This window comes from Pholis gunnellus (genome assembly GCF_910591455.1).
Source record: "Pholis gunnellus genome assembly, chromosome: 3".
In the NCBI taxonomy this organism is placed as follows: Eukaryota; Metazoa; Chordata; class Actinopteri; order Perciformes; family Pholidae; genus Pholis; species Pholis gunnellus.
In genome coordinates, this window is record NC_136529.1 from 14,194,113 (window position 1) to 14,216,812 (window position 22,700).

A 22,700-nucleotide genomic window follows, 5' to 3' on the forward strand; every position below is an offset into this window, starting at 1 on the left:
TAAAAGCTGGACACGAGAATGTCACATGAGAAAGTCGAGGGATGCATAGGCATTTTGTTGAATAGGTCTCTTTCACATAAAAGGTTTGAGTCGTCTGTTCCTCGTCGGAGCACATTTCTAGCTGCACATAACAACACTACGCACTCTACGTCATTTCCTGCTGCGGCTATCAGAAACGTTTATCAACCTGCTTTTGTCATTAAAGGAGTTTGACCCTCAGGCATCATGATATTCGTTGTTTTCCACTTGCTTTAATATTATTTACTTGCTTGATGTCAACTTTGAACAGCTTGTATCTGGTATTCTCTGTATGTTTAAAATATAACACATGGATCAGTGTAAGTCATAAGTATATTTGACCATGTACATTTCCAGTTTTTGCAATATTCTTGCACAAAGAGTAAACATGTATCGTTAAATGAATGAAATCCCAGTACACTATAGTCTCCAGAAAATAACAGAACCAGAAACAATATATTCAAATTCCTCTTTAATTAATTAAATATCTGATGTAAAAGGTGAATACAAAATGTTTTCAAATACAAAACCCTTACATTTTTTTCAGATTTGGTTTCAAAGAATAGCATCAATACATGTAGGACAAAATAAGGCTTTCCAGGTAATTTCCTAATTAATATCAAAGCTGCTTTTAAAACAGAGAGGTGGAGTAGTACAAAATAAATTCTAAGATTCCATAAATTATAGATTACAGATTCATCGTTTTTCATTTTTTATCATTTTACCCTTGAGGCAGCCACTGATTTCACTGAGACTGGAAACTTGCTTAAGTACGACAATCCATCACATTATCACTGATAATAATAATTGATAATTACGCCTTTCAAACAAGTTTAAAGTCTCACGTTGTTATTTATACTGTTGTGCAATAAATGAAAAGCAACTGCTGGCTAAAAGTTGAGAAAAACACGTTCAAATACTATTGTATGCCTTTGGAAATGATTGGCAGTATATGTCCTCTTTTACATACTGATTTACAGCTGAACATTGCAACGTGCATGCAAATAATAGTCAAATATTACTAGGGGGGAAATGTGCATTATACATGGGTGACATCTTCCCTGTCTATACCATAAACCAGTGTTTCTGTGTCAGACCTGGTTTTCTAAACCCAATTAAGTCTTTTTTTGACTTGAGTCTTTCCCCACACAACAAAGTATCCTATTTAAAAATAATGACAAATAACCCTTAGATTATTTTTGAAAGTTAAAAGTAAAGGGGTGAAAATCAACAATCAAAAGCACAAAATTCACAGTAGAAGAAATCTCAAACAAGAAATAAAGCTAGATCCACCTCAACAAAAAAGTAGTTAAAGTGCAGTACTTAAAATGGTTGCAGCATAATTAAAACATTCTATCGCAATACTATAAGTAAAATTCTCAATTTTCCAGTTTATGAAAAACATAACTCATTTTAGGTAGCTGAATACTTTTCTGAGCAGTGCCAGAGAGAATAAATACAGAACCTACTGTATAAATATGAAACTCAAGAACATAATTTACTTGTCAATAAACCAATTTGAAGAAGTACCTACAGTAGTTGCTATCAACACATTGTCAATGACAAACTACACGAAAAAAAAACCCTGACAATTGTGTACACAGCCAGAGCAATGCTGTTTCTGAGGCTAATATGGATATTTGAGAGTTTAAAGAAAGTCTGGTTAGTATCAGCCAAATTGTTTAAATGTAAACAGAAACAAACAGATCCCTCACATATTTAAGAATTGTGGCAAAGGCATGAAGTGAATGAAACAATTTATAATAGAAAAAACAAACATATTTTTAGCATTTATGTCAAAAAATGTCTTGACAGTTATCAGCCGACAGATACGCCAATAACAGTATATATGAAACCAGCTTAAATGTTAAATGTACCTATTGTGTATTTGTACATGCTGCTAGTACCTGTGTGTTTTCATGAAAATTAACAGCAATTTGGCAAATGTGACATTACCAAGATGCTGAAATTTAGTCTTTTTAACATAAAGATAACTTGTTTTCACAGTGATATTCATGTGAATTAGACGACACCATTTGCAAGTGAATAGTCCACTCAGGAGATAAAGCGGATTGTTCCCTAATCGAAAGTTTGTTTAATCCTCGGCTCCTCCAGTCCTCATGTGGAAGTGTCTTTGGGCAAGATACTGAACCCCACATTCTGTGCAGTCTGTAAGTTCTGTACCATCTGCGTGTGTGTGTGTGTGTGTGTGTGTGTGTGTGTGTGAAGCACTTTGAGTGGTCGAAAGACTAGAAAGATGCCATGTAAATGCTAGTGCATTTATCTTTTCTTTTTTGTCTTTTTCAGGTCTGTCCACCCTTTCCTCTATACACACATCTTCCTTTATGGATGAAATGATAAATGGTAGGCTTAAAGAGTTCATATTAGTATAAAGCACCGGCGCCAGCAAACGGCTGAGATAAACACTGCTGCAAAAACCTCAATAGTCAAAACTTATAAACAAAGGCAACCATAAAAAAGAGCATTTTGTAGTTGGTAGCCCAGTTAAGGCACAATTTTGAACTGAAACAGGCAGGTCCAGCCATGTTGTTTCTTTAAGCCAAAGATATTTAAGGCTCCATTTCTAATAATTTATCACCATTTGGCATAATGCACTATTTACATTTCATTCATAAGGCTAACACTTAACAGCTTGATCAATCAACAGATAGAAACAATAATGTTTGAGGACAACAATATCCAAATGCAGAATACCTAAAGTTATGATACAACAAAAACAACTTGTGAATACTGTATGCCACTGGGCATCAAAGGTTTAAGTCTCACATTGTATTCCTGTGTCCATTGTAAAAAAATTAAAAATAAAAAAACTTGAAGGTTTTCATGATGCATTTGATCCTCTGTGGGAAAAGGCCTACAATTACACTATAGTCCCATTCAATGTGGAATGATGATCTCCTCATCTGGAGGCCCAGGTCAGCATGAAGCATGGAGATCTGACATAATGTGATATAAATGAATCTCTGATGACAATGCATGAGCATTTAGCATCATCACTAGTGCACTGTAAATTATCACCTATGTGTTGAAAAATCTGATTTGTCCTTTTCGGGGGCTGGCAGAAGCAGTGAATATGTTGGGCTTCTCAGTTTCCTCAGTGTAGCAGTGTGAAGAGTCCTAGTGGGAGTAAAAGGCAAAGAGACCAGGTCCCTAAGACAGAGGAGGCTCTATTCTGCCCTTTTTCTTTCTGAGCACAGGCCTCACCCCTGTACCCACTGTAGCACTGGCACTGGAAGTGTGTGCGTAAAAGCGCCAGCTCGGCTTGGCTAGGCACGCCTGTAACCTTCAGCTGGCCACCGTGACTGGTGATGCTGTGCGTTAAGGGACTGAGATGCAGGTACACCTCATTGTCTGGTACTTTGCGCAGGCAGCGGCCGTGGGATTTACATACCACCTGGCTGCACTGTTCTGCTGCTGTGGACACATTGAGGAGGTACCGGCCCAGCTGTCCCTGAAGATACTTATTCAGGATGGAGCAGCTGGTCTGCAGGAACAAAAAGAAAAAGGATGTTAAACCCCAAACCAATGGACACTAGGCTATTCAGCATCAAATGAGCAGAGAGGGTGTGACACTTACATTGCTGCTTGCATAGGAGGTGTCCCCCCAGAAGATTACACCTGCGGCTCCAAGTGCAACACTCTCACCAATGGTGGAGACCAGATCTGTCTACAAAACATTTACACAAACAGTTCAGTGGTACACCATACAATGAAGGGGGGGGGAGTATAATGTTAACCTGTATTTTATCTAACCTTCTCATGGCAGTGACGTCATTATAGTGTCAAGCTAGGCCTAAGCTGTAACAATACATTATGTTGCTGTTACCCAGAAATATACACACTACACAATTCATCAGCAATGTGAGGTCTCCTGGCGACTGCATCCCACCATCCGATGGTAAAATACAATAACTGAACTTCTAGATAACGTAATGAATGTTAAGCCTCCTCTATTTGATGAATTGTTGCTCGAGCCAACTAACCTGAGTTAGGAGGGTCATCTGATTGATGTAAGTAGGACGGGCATAAACAAACACAGGCCGTGCTAATCCATCCCCAACAGATGCCAGGCGCATCGCCTCTTTTACCCTGTTTCGGACAAACAGGCGTCCACTATTTGTAGAGGCCAGTACAGAACCCACGTATATAGATGGGAAGAAGGCTGTGCATTCCATCCACAACCAGTTAAGTTGATCATTGCGCGCCATCTCCACAACAGGACAGCGGCCAGTGTAGTTCTTCAGGCCGCTCCTGTAGTCATGGTTGTAACAGTCTGGAAACAGGTAGAAGCCCCACAGTTGATTGGGCCTCAAATTCTTGGCAAGTTTCAGAGTCTCCAGCATAAACTTGCGAGCCGATAGCTCAAATTCTTGCTGTGCAACTTTTCCCACTTGTTCTGGGGTCCACTTGGGATTCTTTTTGGCCACCATTTCACGGGATTTATTTCGATAGATATCTTTAATATCCCAATTTCGGATCCACAATGGACGCCACTCCTCCCAATCAATTACAGCCAAACCTTTTGCCTCCGGCTCACGTATATATTTTTGCAAACCTTCAGGCATCTTTTCATAGTGCTGAGTGAGGCTGGCAAGCTGTGGAAGGCCTCCATTCACTGCAGTGCCTCCACGCTCATAATAGGGATACAACCCAAGGCGTTCTTTATAAAATATTGTGAGGTTCTGCCTGACAAAGCCCTCATTGGGGGATGCCACAATGTCAAACTGGTCCAACGATAAAGTCACGCGATGTCGCGGGGCACACTCCTGTGTTGGGGCATTCCAGGCAAGAAGAACCGGCTTCTGGGAATACAATGGCCATCTTGTCTGCTTTATGTCCGCTGAACACAAGACCGTCCACGATGTTAATAGAGTCAGAAGCAACCACGGCAGCTGGCCAGCTGTGGTGAAGAGAGAGGGAAATACAGCCCCCATGGCCACTGCGCTCACCTTCTCACCTCTTTCTCTAGAGAACAAAAAACAAGCGCTTTTGTTTAACTCAGCCAAAACAAGGAATAAAACCAAAACCATTCCAAATATCTATAGATGTGTCATCGTTATTACATCTATGAAAAGACTCCCATGTAATGTTATTGTCTTAGATAGTTTTAAGGTATAGTAAGAGCAACATGATTTCATAGGCAGGCTGACTTTTAGTGAGCATATCGAACATAGGGGCATACATATTGTTAAAATAGAGTTACAGGTTCAACATTAACGTCACCTCTCTATTCTGTCAGCGGTATATATACCGTTACCTGAAGGCAGGTGCAGCTTGAGAGTGGAAGTCCATTGTCGGACAGACACACCAGTGCCGCCTATTGATGCTTGTACAAATTGCATGCAAGTCGGTTTGATTCACGACCCGTGATGCCGTAAATGTATTTTTTTTCTGACTTTATTGACAAAGTAGCGCAACACATTGTGCTAAATAAATGAATGTATCTATTTTATCTCGTCCATTGTCTTGTTATGATACATGCAAGGCTTCTGAAATGACAATAAAGAGATTTCGTGCTGATGTACCCTGAAACTGATATTATGGCCAATGTTAGGCTATATATATATATATATATATATATATATATATATATATATATACTGTATATATCCATATATATATACATCAACGGCATTTACCACTAAAATGAACTGCATACCACTCAGATTCAACAGCATATACCATTCATATAAACTTTCAAGCGGAACCTACCTTTAGGAAATGGTACATGCCGTTAGAAAAGTAGTGGCACTCCAGGGATCGGTATATATACGGCTGAACCACAGTGACATAACATCGGCCACTTTTAGATCTCGGCGTCATGTAACCGTCAGATACATTACTTTTCCACCGACCTGCCATGTGAAAGACTAAAGTCAGAGTACTTTCAACCCATGTTGATGAGTTACAAAGCGTCCAGCTAAGGCTAATAGAAACGAAGGAGCGACGATGACGTTGAGCAATCACAGTTCAGCGCATTGAGTTCCTGAGTAGGGGGGGGGATTTAATTTATGAAAGGCATCATTCGTCTTGGTTTGCCATTTCTATCAACATATCATGAATGTTTAATTTAAAAGAATGTTATCTTACCACTTCAGCCTGATTTTAAGCCTGTACGGCATTAATTTGAGCGTAACATTACATTCCAAAGCCGCCCACCCCCCCTTTAATATGTCAAAGTAGTCTATTCTTCAAGTAATGCTAAGAATTGACTGCAGAGGCAACTTTCTATGATGAGCCCAAATATGAAACAGATTCCACGTTATATTGTTTGATGGCTGTTGTATTTTAGCTAGATTTCAGTTGCCACAGTGTTAACAGTTAAAATCAAACCTGACTGAATGAATGAGGCCCAAGACACTTAGTTCTTTTGTTTCTTTTTATATAATGGCAATCAGTTAAATCAGGTGGAACACATACTTTAAAACAGATTTGATTTGAATTTTCTGTGAACATAATAGCGTCATTGACTGAATTGAACAGTTTGGCTACGTGAAAGACGCTTTAGACCTAGTACATGCATCTTCCTAAGAACAATAGGCATCATTTTAGTATTAAGTAAAGTATTAAATTAAAAGTTGGTAATAGTAGTTGGCAGTGCTTTGGAACTGAATTAAAATTATATCTTGCATCTGTTCTGAGGAAAGTCACTTATACTTATGCATACTTATATACATTTGAACTGGAACATGAACATATATAATATATATACATACATACACACACAGCACAATAGTCATCAATACGTTTTAAATCTATCATTTCATGATTTCTAAAATGTCTCTTACCAGAAATCTTTTCCCCTCTAATGGCCCATTATCATGTCTGTGAGTCTCAAACAGAGCAGACAAATGCAGATGTTCATTCTGTGTTGAAACGCACCGCCCAGTGGTATTTATTAAATATCCCGCAGACTCCACCTCTCTTTGGGAGTTTCAAAGATTAGCTTTTTTTTCCAATTTGGGAGTGTTGAAGGGCAGCTTATCTATAGTTGAGGCAGATTTAGCTCTGTACTTCTTTGATTACATTATTCGGATGTCATTGACAGGGCACACAAAATTAATTTTAGTCAGTTTAAATTAAGCCTTCAAAAGCACCAAACAGTGGAGAGCATAGTAAGTAGATTTAGAATCTATTGTGAAGATTTTCAGCTACATGCTTGTGAGTGAGCTGTGAGCATCAACAATGCTACTGTGACAGTTACAGACACTGCTGTTTTGATAAGATTAGTGTGTGTCAGACAGGTTCTCACTGTAGACCGCAAACACAAGTTTAGTAGCTGAAAACAGCTAAAAGGTGATTTCCAATAAACAGTACTGTATGTTGAGTTGTTTGTTCAACCCCTTGGTTGTTTGTCTGTTATGTGACGTGTGTAAAGTAAGTGCTTACATAACATCCATCAAATGATCTATAAAAGTTATTACCACAGGCATGTACAGTAAGATGGGAAGGTCAGCAAGAGCCAAAGGGGACTTCACCATATAAGGACTTGTTGTAGATGCCAATTCTAAGACTCCTGCTTAAAAAAAACAACAACCTTTTGTTGAACTTAGTGGGGTCATTTTACCTCTGAGAGGTAATTACTTCAGCAATATCTTTTGTAAGATCTGTTTGTACCTTCAGCAAAGAGAACACATTAAGGTTATATTGAACCCTCGTGTATTGTCACACAATTGACCTCATTGTCCCTTTATTACCTTTTCAAAATGCACGTTCAGACCTCATGACTTTAGACAGTTTCTCCAGAGTTCACAGCTAAATCAGCCAAGTTATTCTGGATTTTCCAGATGTTTCCAAAATGATAATAAAAAAGGTTCAGATATGGCATGTCTGAAACATACAGCTTTTGTATTAAAGTATAATAAATCATTGTTTTTTTAATGACAAAATAAAAGATAATATGGAGATAAATAATAAAAGTAATGATTTATTAATAGCTTACTTTCATTCCTTGTCAAAAATGCACTCAGACTTTCGTAAGCAAAGCCAGAGGACGGGTGGTTTGCTGAGTCAAATCCTTTCTTTTAACCTCAATACTGCAATTCCCCTCATGGCCTTGCATATTATTACAGCTTTGTTAAAGTAAACAAACAAAAAGTAATTGTACAGCCATGTCTCCCCCAGACTCAGCTGAAAAAGAGAGGTAAAAACAGCACAAAGGCTTGTGTCGAGTAAAATCATTTCATGGAAGCAATAAAGTGGAGTGGATTTTGGCAAAGCCCTCTTTATCCTCTGAGGAGAACAATATCACAGACAGCTTTGTAGGAAACTCTTTCCCATGGAGACTGCATTCCCCTCACTCTTTAACCCAGCCCTCATTAGCAGACACACGTACACATTTCCTATGCAGTTGGCTAATTTCCACACAGGTGGAGGTCAGGGGCATTATTTCCACTACATGGGTAGACAGGTCCTGTCAGTTCAGTTTAGTAGCATTTCCTAAAAAATAAGCAGATTCCCGTCTGTTGATAATTTCACAAAGAGCTCTGCCAAATAATTGTTACATAAAGACTCAGCCTAGCGAGACATATTTGACGCTAATAAAAAGAGATTTCCTCCTGTAACTTCCTTCATCTTCTTAAAATTTCAGTTTCACTCGACGTCATTTGCAGTGTATCAGGATCTAAGTCCATTTAAAGCCTATCATTTAGATTCTGTAAATATTTCCCACCATGCAGGTGTAACTTCCCACACCTAAGGTCTTAGGTCTGTCATTACAGGCCACATAGGGTGGGGGAGAAAGTAACCATTGGAAAACTCATAAGTGGATCTTGAGTTAATTCATTTTTAGCCACTATTAGCCACTAAAATACCTACCACACGTTTCACTAATGACTGTGACCCCCCCAGGAGCTTGTTTAGGTAATGAATATAAAATATGTCCGTGAATGTTCTTTCCCCTTTGATCTCGACAGCTTGTGAAAAAGTAAATGCACTTTAACTTGCTGTTCATCTGTATTGGTATAAAAAAAAAAGGACCATGACACGGTTTAGCATTTGATATTGTAATTAAAAAACAGTTATAATAAATTAAAAGTGAAAGATAGTATGCCAGCAAACGAAACAGGATCTCTCACTAGACTCACTGCTGCTGTGTACATGTGACCATCATTAGACCATCACCCGATGTCATTGAAGCCAGTCCATCCAACATTACGAGGGCCACTGATTGTCAACTCCCTAGGCTATTACCGATAAGCAGATCCTTTTTCATGCATAATAAAGCAAGTCATGACGGTGTCAGAAAACGAAAGTGTGCACATAAAAACTTTCCCGCTCTAGATATGATCGTGACAGAGGGAAGAATTGGTTACCTTCTCCTCAAACTCCTAGAGTTCAATGAATCCTAGCAGAAAACAATCTGCAGCAATAAATTCAGGACTCTGTCACATTTCATCCCGTGTCTGCACACAGGTTCACACTTACATGCACACAAACCATGACCTGTAAACGGAGTAGGTTTTGCCATCTCGGCACCCCTACTAGATCTCCATTGGTGACCTATTCTGTGACTAACTGCACGCAAGCCAAAACAGATCACATGCAGAGGCTCAGCACACGTTGCATCGGCCTGTCCACACGAGGGCATCGAATATATCAAGAGATCATGTTATTTTAAAAGGTGCTTCAGGCTTCCAGCTGTAGGGGAAACCACAGGACGGAGTTGACACAGTGGCTACTCTAAGACACCGCTCAGACATCATCAGGCTTCACAGAGGACGACTGGGAAATCTACATGGATGCAAGGGATCTCCAGCTTTATAATTCCCTGCAAGGACACAAAAGAGAGAATTATTTGGACTGATAGTACAGAGAGCTGCTGTTGGCGAGTAGAGCAAATCGTTCAGGGATTATGATTTCCTCACCTGAGGTGTTAGGTTTTTTTGGATCCTCTTCAGCTTGGCTTTTTTACGTCCATTTTTTGTCACAATTGTCTCTTCATAGAACTCGTGGGCCAAGTCGCCGTCTTCATCAAAGTACATAGAGCTGCAGCAGAGAGACTAAATCAATGATCCGAACATGTATAATGTGTCTGTGCGTATCCAAAGCTTCAGGAGAGGTTGTTGACAATATTACAAGATATACTACAAATATCACACAACGTACAGTATGATGACGTGAAAATCAAACATTATTTTCACATACACTGTATTTGGTTCCACACAAAAAGAGTTACTCGATGAAGTAGCCACTAAAAATACACAACCAGGGTGTCTAGACCACAAACGTGTCAGTGAACCTCTTTGGGGGATTTTGGACATTACACAATGTAGTTTACCTAAAATAGTGTAAGAACTCAAAACATTCAGTCAGCTCTCTTCCTGTGGGTAAAATGCCTGGTTTTGAAAAGCCAGAAGAGTATGGTAAGCAAACAGCTCAGCACAGCAGTGGTGCATATAAAACCACAACATAATATATTAAGGCAGCAGAACACTATGCCCGTGTCCACTCCTGTAAGATAAAAAACAAGTGGAATGAAGATTGAGTAGACACATTTATGTGGACACTGGCTGAAGGAATAAGTATCACCTGATCGGTGAGTCCTGGTTTATGGTATAACACACCAGAGGATTGGTCTGAATTGTTTTGCAAACAACGTACATGTATGGCTCCATTTTGCCCAGTGTCAACCACACAGGCTGAATATGTGGGGATGTGTTATGTGCAAAAACACAGGTATGTCCCTAAATCGTCTTTTTTTTAAATGAGCACATAATACACCACGTCATCAAATATTCTCAAGCCTTGCCCAAGAGCAGTAGTCACATTGGCTCACTCCGATGACCTTTTTCACCCCCACATTACAGCCCAATAGTAATCCTCAGATATTTAAGATACTTTATCAGATATTTAAAGCATGTCTGCATTGCCACAATGGCAGGACATGAGCGATACCATCACATCAATATGGAGCTATTTTCTGTGGAATATTCTGGACACAAAGGGGACCGGGACGTCAAACTATAATCTAAATACTAAGAGGAATATAAATATGGGTATTTGTGTTGTTGTAAGACAATAAGATTAGTCTATATCAGTCTACGATAATACCTGAATAAGGTATGATGAAGGCTACATCCTGCTGAGGGGATATTTACCTTTTTCTAGTTAACACAAAAGGGGTTGCACTTGGGAAACTCCGAACCTTCGCCATGTACTGCTCGTTTCCATCTTTGGTTGGATCGTCCGTACTACCTGAGCCAGAAAAAGGCCAAAATCCTTTGGATTTGGAGCCGCTACCCCCCATCTTCAGCTGCTGCACATTATTTTCTTGGGTCACTCGACTGCCAGTGGTGTTACAGTGTTACTGTACCAGATGAAATGTGTCCTTTAGAATATCAAACCTATGAAAAGTGACACATGAAAGGGGGGGGAGTTGAGTCATTTTAGACAAGAACAAAACACAATTAAAACCCTATTTATCAGCTGATGCTGACAACACAGTTCCCTGTGGTCAACGAAAGCGATACTACTGACAGGGATAATAACTCTGCTCTATCTTGTATATGATTACGTTAGATGTCATTATTCTATGGACAGCAAGTATATATTGCTTATAGCCAACATGTAAGTCAACTCCCAAAATGATGTTAGGCTATAATTTCGAGTAATATATATATATATATATATGAATATAACTAGCAGGCCAGTTAACGTCACATTACAGTGCAACATATGTTAAATCACAGTATTGTAGTGCAACACACAGCCTGCCAACGCAAACCGGACCACTCTTCTACGTCCTATTACTATCAGGTTACATTTGTATGTGAAAACGAGAAAACACTGAATGACGTTAGTCGGCTTTGTAGTAAAGAGGGCTCGCCACCATTAGCATAGGTTATCTGGGACAGGACGGCTAACGCTGCTAGCTAGCTTTGACCGACAAGACCATTAGACGTTGGTCCTGCGTGCGTTAGTTACAATGGCTGTTATGTCACTTTATATCCTGGATACTAACATCACCGTTAGCTAAAGACAGTCAGTTACTCCGTTATTAGCATTAGCCAGGTCAACATGTTCTTATCTGGTTTAGAAAATAACGTTTAACGTTACTGACGCTGCACAATGCTACCGTTAGCTGGTTTAATGACTGGCGTCTGTCGCTTCCGCTTAGCTCAGTTGAAAACATACCTAAAGGGTGGTTTGATGTGTTCGCAGGTCTGAAATATTCTTTGATGAATTTGTCTCGGTGGGTTGCTAAATCTCTACAAGATAAGACACACCGCTAGGCTAGCTGTTTATGCTAACAGACGTTACACCTTCTCTGCCGGCTAGTAAAGAGATGATGGTGAGCTACCGCCACCACATGGACCGGAGGGGGACAGATTAGACAACTGCCAAGGAAAGACAGACGCTAGGATGTGCTGAACAGGAGTACAAATGTACTGACAACTCACTGCCTGCCCCAATTAACTAGACATTGAAATAGAACAAGAGCAAATCTCTGCCTCGAGCCCAGGTTCCAAAATCTTAAGGAAAGCCTCCCCAAAAGAGTGTAGGCCGTTTCAACAGCATATACGTTTCCTTGGTTTTGAATGATATGTACTAACAGTCTATCAGAGTTAGTACGCCTGTATAATTTAAACAATGACATCAAAATACACCATGATTTATTATCATAAGTTTATTAGATTGTTATAATGTAAACACATTGTTTCATATTTGAACTTGCTCAAATCCATCTCACATGTTCATTAAAGTGCCAGAAATTTAAAAACATCTTCACAGAATATAATAGAAACTAAATATCACATTATAAATGACCACAGAAAAGACTGAACTTGTGTTTTTAGTACCACTATAAATAATCCAGAAAAGCAGCATGGTTTTTCAAGAAAGAACTGCATCCAATTAAGTCCAATCTACTGTTTTCTCCATTCAGTTCAAAAGTTAGCAGGGCCTAAGCCTTTAAGTAGTTCACAGTAAATGTAACAGCAGTATCCCTGCTTCATAAACAACATTTATTCAAAACAATGCCATTGTCTGAGCTCTTTTCTTCCCTTTTATATTGGTAATCAACAACCGAACGTTCTTCTTCATATGAAGCTCAATTGAATCAACGTCAACCAGGAGTGATCCGTGCCATGGCCTGCTTCATGGTGTCTCGAGCAAGACTGTAGCGCTTCACGATCTGCCGGACATGCTCTTCTTCCTCGCGCTTCAGGATTCGCAGAAAGTTGCACAACTCAGGAAAGCTGAATGCATCCCACTGTGGAGGAGAGCAATTTCACATTGGAATCGGTTGACTGACTATTTCTGCATATATTACCTTGTTTATCATATGAATACATTCTCAGATCCAATTGGATACTTACATTTACTTCCCCTGTTTCATTCTCTTTCAAAACCAGACTCAAGACCTTTTCACTGGGGCCAGCACACAAGCGCAGGTAGAGGGGGAACTCATCATCAGGCAGTTTACGCATGTACACTAAAGGAAATAAAATGTAGCCCTTACACATACATTACTTACTACTTGTTTATGTTTCGTTTTACAATAACTGCACATTATTGCGGATTTTACCTTGACTTTGTCTCTCAGCGCGTTCAAACAGGGCGAACTTGGCCGGGTTGTCCACCACGGTGAACTTATTGAGCAATGCCTCGATGACTTCTCGCACACGTGTTTGGGAACTTATATGCAGGTGCTTGGCAGTGTCTTTGGGGAGGTAGAAGGATGTCCGCCGCTTCATATGTCTGCCCTGCTCATCTTCCTCCTGTGTGGAGCACAGGCTCTGAGAGGGAGGCAGGGAGATGGGACGGACTAACTGAAAGTGGACCTTGATGAAACCAGTGTAGGACCCATCTTTATTCTGCAAGTAAGAAAGATATACTGTATTGAAAGAATGGAAGTGAAAAGTACTGCAAGCTATTCAATATTAATCAATCAAAATACAGCTGAAGTACACATTTGTGCATGAATGAATATTCTGAGAAAGAAAAGTTATTATTCACTCACAACCACCATGTAGAGATTGCTGTTGATCTGTGCATTATACTCCTTAACCTTATGTTGAATCTCACAGACAGACAACTTCTGTTTACCCCAATCGATCTGTTCATCCTAAAAAGAAAAGAGCGGTTACTGTGCAGCAAATAGGCCACATGAAGTCAGCAGAAGGCTTGTCCTCACAAGTGAGCAATGAGGATGAAGAGAAAGTGACAGAGAACAGATGCACGTGAATAAAAGTCAAACCAATTCAAGCTTTTTGTCTGCGGTTACAAAATAAAGACATGATTCTATAGTTAAGCTCTGTGCTAATAGGACTGATGAATCATGCCATAGCCTCACCGCTGATCTTCCCATCTTGTGAAAGAAAGACGTATGTGCAGTAAAATACACCTCCATGTCTGAGCTACTGTCCTCCTGACTGCAAAATGTGTCACTTGCTGTGCTTCCCCGAGTCATCTCCGTGGTTCAGGTGAGTTTCACTAGATTTTTGTCTTAAATCTTAATTTCTGGAGTTGTAAGTCCGAATTTTCTTTGCTTTCCCCTCTCTCTCTCTCTCTCTCTCTCTCTCTCTCTCTCTCTCTCTCTCTCTCTTCTGTCAGATCAGATTCCGCTCACAGCTCTTTTGACCTCAGCATTTCCATTTGCTCCTCCCTCACAATAAAACCTCACAAAGATGTCTGAAGGGCCAGCCCATCTGCTCAAATCCTCCTGAGAGCAACACCTTCACCCAAAGTTATTGTTGATGTGTGCATACATATCAACATCAAACTGTCGTTTCCTATCATATATGATTCACCATATCACTAACTCCAATTCACTATTCTACCACTCCTTCATGCTGTGTTTTAACATAGTATGGTTAGTCAAGGATTTAGGGCTTCCAAAATCATGATAAATCAAAAGTTGCTAAATGTCCCATTTGATTTCTTATTAATATTGTCTGAGTGAGCGGAACAACTGTCAACCAAACCTTTAATTATCTGATAACCTGTGCTGGACCTAGATTATTTTGTGTGGCTCCGAAAAATAAAGACAGCTGCTTTATTGTGAAGTTGTTACGTCCCCCCGTCCCCCCCCCCCAGCTTCTCCTAAATTACTTGCATTGACAATGAGGAGGTAATAAAAACAGCATCCTCGAGGACATATGGCACACTGATACTCGGCAGTGGACAATCTGGTAGCCTCCATCTGTTTTGACCTATACCCACCTAAAACAATCCAGTGAAGACTGCTTTCTATACAAATGTACTATAAATAAAGTATGTGTTTATAGCTTTATTCCTCACCACATTTGTGTCCGTCTCAAGGGAGTCAACAGAGAAATCTTCCTCGTCTGTTAACAAACTTTCATCTGTGCTGCAGTCCAGCTGGATGAATGGTCGGCAGCGGTAGTGACAAGTGTAACTGCAGTCTGAGAGAGAGAGAGAGAGAGAGAGAGAGAGAGAGAGAGAGAGAGAGAGAGAGAGAGAGAGAGAGAGAGAGAGAGAGAGAGAGAGAGAGAGAGAGAGAGAGAGATGCTTTTTGATTCTCAGTATATGCTTTGGCTAGATGTCAATACTTGTTGTGGATTTTCTTCGGTAATCAGTCCCTGTGCTGAACAGCATTAAGCACACTAACCTAGATGCATTGTCTAAGTAACATGCCAAAATTATTTGTACAAAATAAAAATTGCTCATGTTTGATGTTTAGTGGGATGTTAATTATAGGCCGTTATCGCTCACAACTGTTTCTAAGTTTTTGTAATGAACTGGGACAGAAATGCATGAAGTCAAATTATATAGACAAACGAATACATTCCCAGGAACTATCTGTACAACATGAAGCTTGCCAGAGCTTCCTACAGATTAGGAAAAACTCTGAGATAAAGTTTCTCATGAATGGAGAAGCAACATGAGCATCCTGCATTCTCCAGATACTGGAAAGTGAAGACTGTGTCACAGCTCTGTGAGCTTTGGATGGACACGTCTCAGTTATTATGGGGTTACAGAGCTGGGCTTTCATTTGGGGGCATTTTAAGTCATTTCTGATAAGACTTATCCCAGTGTTCTTTACCAACCTTGAGTAAGCAACTACAGTAGTTCACAATGTCTATTATCAAGCTCATATTCAGGAACATGATGCTTCAGGCAGCCTAATACACTGCACGTCATTGTGTCTCATACAGTACATACAGTATTTAGTGGCTGGTTGAGTCTCTTTGCTTTGTAGGTCAATGGTTGCAGAATAAATATGCTCATCGTGTACACACCAAACATAAAGGACAAGGCTGCCGTTATTCTACACTTATCTTCTTGCTAAAATCATATATGCCACAATACTTTTTTCTAACCTGTCTCTGGCTCTCAGAGCCAAGCCCATTTGTTCCTACTAGAGACTTTAATAGTGTTCTCTAATGTATACTTTCAATTTAAAATATGTCTTATTAATTTACATGGATACTGTAGTTTTCAGCAAACGTTACAAACAAGAGTAAATGGTGAGTTTGTTGGGGACTATTTTCAGCCGTGGATTCAAACACATTTGGTGCTTTAATGAGTATTTTTTCGGTCTATGGTGAATGACTCAAAATAAACTACAGTGCACATGTTGATAGGATTAAAGGAACATGTCGCTCAGTACAACATGTACGCTGATTGATATGCTTTTAATAGTTTTGGAACAGAGGTCTATGGCACAGAGGAAAAACATAGAATATTACCAATCAAATCCACATGCAGAAGGTACTCACTGGCGCAGCGTAAACTTTGCTTGTAAACACCCCAGATGAATTCTCCACACAGGTCACACCAGGTGAGATGGGTGTGACTGTAGGGCTGGAAGTCATGACCCACTCCAGCATCTCCTGTCTGACACCGGGGTGCCTCGATTCTGACGCTGTCTCCGAGCAGACGGACGACATGGAAGGGGCTCGGCTGAGCTGGGTTTACAGGCGGCGGGGCAGTGCGGGCAGCAGGAGCGGCCAGCTCAATGGGATCATTTACACTTAGGTCCTTCAGCTCAATCAGCTCACATTTAGACATCGTGTCCCTGATAGAGACTCTGACATGTCAAGCGAACACTTGCTGTCCATGAGCCAGTATGGGTGGACACCCAGCAATGAGAGGAGACAGCATTATTATGTGCACCTCTGCATCCTTAATGAGGATGTGGTGAATGTCGTGCTCTGATTAAATGCACAGGTCGGTCCAGAGTGGTGCGTTGTGAAGAGGAATGGGTGGCTGCTAAGTCCTTCTGGGCTGCAAGACAGTTTAAAATCATACAGAAGTAGAATACAATGAATACATGTATGAGTCAGTTTATCATGAAATAATCTGACATGTTTAATCAGTTGAACTTTCTTATTGTTATACCAACACATTTGGCCTTCATCCAAATCATCATGTCGTCAGGATAGCACTGATGACGGCCACAAGCTGGAACACGTTGATCTAAACAATAAAGTTGTTCTATATAATACAAGTGTCGCTGGACATTTGACCTCTTTTTCCCACAAGTTGTGCCAGAAACCCCCACTTTGCTTCTACACTTGAATCAATGTCAAGTTTTGTGGTATGGGCTTGACAAATGGAAAAACAAGAGATTAACTGTTGTTATCTGATGCCAGGATTTGTATGATTATAAAAAATATGGGACAAGATGACGGCTATAATCCTGTGCAATCCTGGCACAACTCATACATTTTTTTCTGTGCGACACTAAAGTGAAACTATAATTGTGGGCCAAAACCATTTTATTCGTTAAACTCAGAAAGTAGAAAACTGATATTATTTCAGAAATAAATGGCAACACAATGGAAGTAAAAAGTCAACAGCCATGGTTTTAACATTTTAAACACACATAATATTATGTATGCATGCATTAAAGCTAGATGCTGAGTGTGTGACACACAGTGGAGGAATGTGTACTCATGTACTGTACACATTGAAGGTACAGTACTTGCACTTCACTTGAGTATTTACATTGTATGCTACTTCATACATGTTCTTCGCCGTGTTACCGAGATAAATATTTCTACAGCGTATGGCATTACCCTCACCCACTACAACATTAATAATGCTGTTAATGAATCAGTGATGACAAATCAATATAATTAATAAAACACATGCTACTATAACACTGACAGGGGTCACTCTGCTGCACAATGAGTACTTCCATTTGTGAAATGTTACGTATCTTGCTGATACTTGTGTACATTTACCTAAGGAAGACTTTGAACTCTGGACTATAGCTTTAAATTGAGTATTTTTGCAGTAATGTATTGCTACTTCCACGAATGCCTCTTCCACCTCTTGTGCAAGGATCGTTATGCAAACACTGACAGCAGTAGAACTACATTCCTCTGTGGCGTCACTGAGAGGAAATGTTCACAGGTGCACCAGATACTATAGTTTCAGATAGTTTCATTAGTTTCTCCGTGGAGCTGCACTGTGACTTGAATATGAACAACCCGGGGCTCTATTTGCCAAGTGGGTCACCACACGGTGCAATTACCCACACAGGGCAACAATGTCGCCTTTACGGGATCATCCATGCAGATTCTGCTGGTTTTGTCATAAGCTATTTTAATGTGAAACTAAGCATTAATGGCTCGATCTATAACGTTTCTGATTATTCGTCTTTAATCTGCGTTTGTCATTTGTTGCAGGGTGCAGCCCAGTGTGTAACGGGACAGCCCGGTTTAATCCTGTCCGAAACGAGACGACAAACTCAGTTGACAGTGACACCCGAACAAATGTTCGGATTTGCTGAAAGACAAACCGTTGAAAAAATGACCTTACCTCGTTTAAATCATCATCGCCACTTATCGCAGAGGAGGTTTGGAGAGTGGACGCAGTTTTTGTCGTTATATTAACACCGAGCTGTCCCTCTTCCTTTGCACGCACTTCAGTTTGCGCATGCACATTGTGAGTGCGGGATTACTTTCTAATCCCGCACAGTAGGCGATGTGTATTAAACCACCCTGAGGGGAGGCACCACAAGGGGAACCCGCTCTGTTCTCACACACTGTCAGTATGTGATGGAGTGGTCAATATAAAGGTGTACACTAAACGTGAAATGTAGTTTTCTGGTAACACTTTATAACAATAGATTATGAGGTTTTTAATGGTTAATATATACTGTTGTAATGATTTGAAGATCATTAAAAAAACATTCATAAAAAAACACTTTTATAACAATATTTGTAACTGCAGACTTTAAGGTTTTTCAGAATGTATAAAGAATATTTCCAACTGTATTATTGTGTTATTACCAACGGATAAACCATGGACAGAAAGTGTTGTGACAAGTTTATCTCTCGCTCTTCCTCTCTCTCTCTCTCTCTCTCTCTCTCTCTCTCTCTCTATATATATATATATATATATATATATATATATATATATACACACACATGCACATAGTGTGAAAAATAAAATATTATGTATGCATATTTTTATATATGTATACATACATATATATATATAAGACTGATGTAAACTGACTGTAATGTGTTTGATTTCCTAATGAATGGCACTATTGATCAGTCTGAAACTGAGAGAGGAAGTCAGTTTGGAATGAACAGACTGTTTAATGTTTAAAGGGTCATTTGGATCCACCAATGGGGAAAAAGGCCTCCAGGCTATGGGGACAGATGACGAAGGGCCCTTCTTATCTCTCTCAAGCCAATATGTTGGAGAGGTTTACAACTGCTCTAATTTTCTGATTTTCTTCACCTAGTTGATTCAGAGCGAGAGAAAAAACGACAGAGAGTAAATATAAAATACAGTGGAAAGAGGTGTGAGTATATCTGGATAGTTCTCGTTCTTTACTCAAACTGGTCATATTAATAACAATTCTAATAAAATTCACTTGTACTGTTTTTCATTAAGTGAAGTTAATATGCTCTGGCAAATCTAAGACGTCAAAGTATTTTTGAAAACAAAAACATTTTGAAAAGTAGTGGTGTAATGTAAATAAATACTTCATCCACCACTGTTTAAAAGTCAATAAAATAGAGTAAAAATGGATGCATTACCATGATCCTGAGTCTCATCAACTGGAGTTTATAATATGGGAGTAATGATTTATTATAGCCTAATACATATCATCTTGATGTTATATTTGAGTATTGGTCACAACAGGAACCTGCATGGCAAATCTGACTAAAAAAAATAAAAATAAACAATGAAACCAGCAAAGAAACACACAATGGACAAAAACATAGCTGCTTTGCCACTCTGTAATTAGACTTAATTTGCTTATGCATGAAGAGAACACATGACACTGTATCTGGTGAATCATGTGTCTATAATAAATAATGTGTTTGTGAGACAGATTGAGAAAAACAAAGAGAGGGATGTCCTGAATGAGCATGTTGTTGTTTGTTTGCTTTGTATGCTAGTATGTGCAGGCCCTGCAGAGTCACACGCTTGTGAGAGAGTAATTGGAGCACAACTGACCACTGAATGTTGGATGTGAAATGGGTGGTATTAGTCCGAAACATCACACCAGCCGGCTCAGACCAACAACATGCACCCAAACTGACTTGTGGTAGTTTGACAGTACACGTTTGAGATGTTTCCAGTTAACCATTTCAATGCCATCGTAATGAATACACTTTTCGTGTCAACTCTGCCTGCAGCTCCGGGCATGATGCAACCAGCAAAAAAAAGCGTTTTCACTAAATGCATATGGGAAATCTTCCCCCCAGGAATCCACGTCAGCCAGGCTGGAGTTCACCATCATACACACAGGGGATATCCGGATATTCAGATTTCAGAATAAAAGCGTAAAAAAGTATTTATTTGTATTAACAGAGATATGAACTCACTGCTACAACTCCTATCCTCCTCCAATAAAAAATCGGAAAACTATTCGTTGGGTTGTGTGAGGGATTGTAAAATCACTATCCAGATGGAATTCAGTGTTGTCCCCGAGCACAACACTCTAATGATGTATTCCTAGTTAAGTAGTAATGAAAGGTGTGTGTGTGAAGTTTAAAGACCCTACACATGTGTTTTCACGTATTCTGGCTATTTAGACTTCTGCTCAGGTTGAAGTTTGTTTAGTGGAGCCAGGATTGCCTTTTGAGTGACGGTGGATTGACAATATAACGCTTTATTCTGAAAATAACTAACCGGATGTTTTGTTATTTTCTGTCCAGTGAAGTTACGAATAGCACATTGGGCTTCATTCACAGATGTAAAGCTATGTGAATCGTTATGTTACCGCCATGTGACAGTTATCTGTATATGCAGGACTCTGCTATTAAAGTCCCGTCTTCTATCTTGAAAATCAACAACACTTAAGCACGAGGAGGCAACGGTAACTTTTCATTAATCACCACTTCCGCTTTTGTCTGGCTGAAACTATACGAGTTCATTTTAGGTGACAACCTGTGGTACAGTTGGTCGATTGCTGTTGAACTGCTCAAGTCCACATACACTTGTCTTTAATATGGTCTACAACAAGGAGACTGGATCCGAGCGTCGGATCTACAGTTGTACCAGAACAGCTTCCGCACTTCTGTCCCACTGTCTCTGCATCGGCTTCACTGTGTTCATCGCAGTTCTGTCTCAACCGGGTACAAGTGAGTGCTCTTAGTGTCATCTGGTACATGGTCGTGTGTTACTTGTCGGAATACCATTTGTTAATTTGATTTGTTTGTTTTATTTTAGGTTTGTTTTCCTGGCATCCTTTCTTCATGACACTAGCTGTAAGTTCAAATCTCTTTCATTATAAATCATTTTCAGCTGTTAACATAATAAGTGGATTAATACAATTAATAGAAAGTTATTTTGTTAACTGATTCATTGTTTAAGGCATTTTCAAGTCAAATTGCATGTTTCTAAAGCATGACATTTGAATATGTAACCTTTGGGAAATTGTGATTCTATATTCTATATTTGTAGACCAACAGACGAATCAACAATGACAATAACAGTGAGTAGCTGCTCCATTTATTTTATTTTGTTCCTTTCCCATTAGTTCTCCTTCTTCATGACAGAAGCCATACTCCTTTTCTCCCCCCATGGCTCCCCGTTGAAAAGGTTCTCACACAAGACAAAAGGTCGTGTTCACGGGATCCTGCAGGGCCTCTGTGCGTCCTGTGCTGTCCTGGGTCTGGCAGCCATCTATTATAACAAACACCTGAACGGTAAACCCCACTTCACCTCGTGGCACGGTGTGCTGGGCCTGCTCACGGTGTGTGTGGTGGGGCTGCAGTCTCTGGCAGCAGTGCCTCTCATCTACCACTCCCTGGCCAAAGGCTGGTCCCTGGCCAAACTCAAACGCTACCATGCAGCAACTGGAATGGTCACGTATCTGCTGGGCAGTGCCAGCCTGCTCCTCGGCATCAGCTCTGCCTGGTTTACTGGATCAGTCGGGGAATACACCTGGTACCTGTCGGCACTCTGCTCGGCTCTCAATGCCCTCGTCATAATGAACCAAGTGAGCAGCGCGTACACGGCTAAGAAACGGCTGCAGTACTGACTGAAGACACTCAAAACACTCACTGAATACTTATGCAAGTTTTGTCATGTTGATTTCATTACTCATACAAAATCAGTTTGGTTTGCATGAAAGTTACAAAGGAACTGGTGTCTGCAGCTGCACGCCTCGTTGAAGGTTATTAAGCACCACGTGTCAAATGTGGATGATTAATTACTTTTCTTGCTTTTTTGGATTGCATACACAGAACCATTGAGAGCACTTGAGGTCATATGTT

The 22,700-nt window shown here is 40.0% G+C and overlaps 4 protein-coding genes across 4 annotated transcripts; 1 reads left to right on the top strand and 3 right to left on the bottom strand.

The window, feature by feature from the left end:
- Window positions 1–3,133: 3,133 nt before the first annotated feature.
- hyal2b (hyaluronidase 2b) lies at window positions 3,134–4,973 on the bottom strand (the record flags this gene model as incomplete). Its single annotated transcript, XM_079183770.1, has 3 exons — window positions 3,134–3,523; window positions 3,617–3,706; window positions 4,023–4,973. The coding sequence occupies 3 exons, from the start codon at window positions 4,971–4,973 to the stop codon at window positions 3,134–3,136; spliced, it is 1,431 nt and encodes a 476-aa protein (XP_079039896.1).
- A 3,125-nt stretch (window positions 4,974–8,098) lies between these two features.
- tusc2b (tumor suppressor 2, mitochondrial calcium regulator b) lies at window positions 8,099–12,313 on the bottom strand. The gene is made up of 4 exons (XM_079157084.1): window positions 12,175–12,313; window positions 11,139–11,384; window positions 9,906–10,026; window positions 8,099–9,808 (listed from the first exon to the last, which is right to left on the bottom strand). The coding sequence occupies exons 2-4, from the start codon at window positions 11,285–11,287 to the stop codon at window positions 9,743–9,745; spliced, it is 336 nt and encodes a 111-aa protein (XP_079013210.1). The 5' UTR covers window positions 11,288–11,384; window positions 12,175–12,313; the 3' UTR covers window positions 8,099–9,742.
- A 437-nt stretch (window positions 12,314–12,750) lies between these two features.
- Window positions 12,751–18,886, bottom strand: rassf1 (Ras association domain family member 1). Its single transcript, XM_079156652.1, has 7 exons — window positions 18,775–18,886; window positions 16,725–17,232; window positions 15,283–15,407; window positions 14,003–14,107; window positions 13,568–13,856; window positions 13,359–13,474; window positions 12,751–13,252 (listed from the first exon to the last, which is right to left on the bottom strand). The coding sequence occupies exons 2-7, from the start codon at window positions 17,014–17,016 to the stop codon at window positions 13,106–13,108; spliced, it is 1,074 nt and encodes a 357-aa protein (XP_079012778.1). The 5' UTR covers window positions 17,017–17,232; window positions 18,775–18,886; the 3' UTR covers window positions 12,751–13,105.
- Window positions 18,887–21,149: 2,263 nt separating this feature from the next.
- Window positions 21,150–22,700, top strand: cyb561d2 (cytochrome b561 family, member D2). The gene is made up of 3 exons (XM_079186585.1): window positions 21,150–21,563; window positions 21,652–21,689; window positions 21,962–22,700. Exons 1-3 carry the CDS (start codon window positions 21,431–21,433, stop codon window positions 22,463–22,465), a joined length of 675 nt encoding a protein of 224 aa, XP_079042711.1. The 5' UTR covers window positions 21,150–21,430; the 3' UTR covers window positions 22,466–22,700.

What these genes read in the sequence shown, in the direction of transcription:
- tusc2b (XM_079157084.1), bottom strand. Translation starts at nt 11,287, where the DNA reads ATGGGGGGTAGCGGCTCCAAATCCAAAGGATTTTGGCCTTTTTCTGGC. An exon ending in TTTGTGTTAACTAGAAAAAG is followed by an intron (nt 10,027 to 11,138) that starts GTAAATATCCCC and finishes TCTCTGCTGCAG; the next exon opens with CTCTATGTACTTTGATGAAG. An exon ending in AAAAAAACCTAACACCTCAG is followed by an intron (nt 9,809 to 9,905) that starts GTGAGGAAATCA and finishes GTGTCCTTGCAG; the next exon opens with GGAATTATAAAGCTGGAGAT.
- rassf1 (XM_079156652.1), bottom strand. Translation starts at nt 17,016, where the DNA reads ATGTCTAAATGTGAGCTGATTGAGCTGAAGGACCTAAGTGTAAATGAT. An exon ending in GCAAAGTTTACGCTGCGCCA is followed by an intron (nt 15,408 to 16,724) that starts GTGAGTACCTTC and finishes TCTCTCTCTCAG; the next exon opens with ACTGCAGTTACACTTGTCAC. An exon ending in ATGAAACAGGGGAAGTAAAT is followed by an intron (nt 13,253 to 13,358) that starts GTAAGTATCCAA and finishes TCTCCTCCACAG; the next exon opens with TGGGATGCATTCAGCTTTCC.
- cyb561d2 (XM_079186585.1), top strand. Translation starts at nt 21,431, where the DNA reads ATGGTCTACAACAAGGAGACTGGATCCGAGCGTCGGATCTACAGTTGT. An exon ending in TCTGTCTCAACCGGGTACAA is followed by an intron (nt 21,564 to 21,651) that starts GTGAGTGCTCTT and finishes GTTTTATTTTAG; the next exon opens with GTTTGTTTTCCTGGCATCCT. An exon ending in CTTTCTTCATGACACTAGCT is followed by an intron (nt 21,690 to 21,961) that starts GTAAGTTCAAAT and finishes CTTTCCCATTAG; the next exon opens with TTCTCCTTCTTCATGACAGA.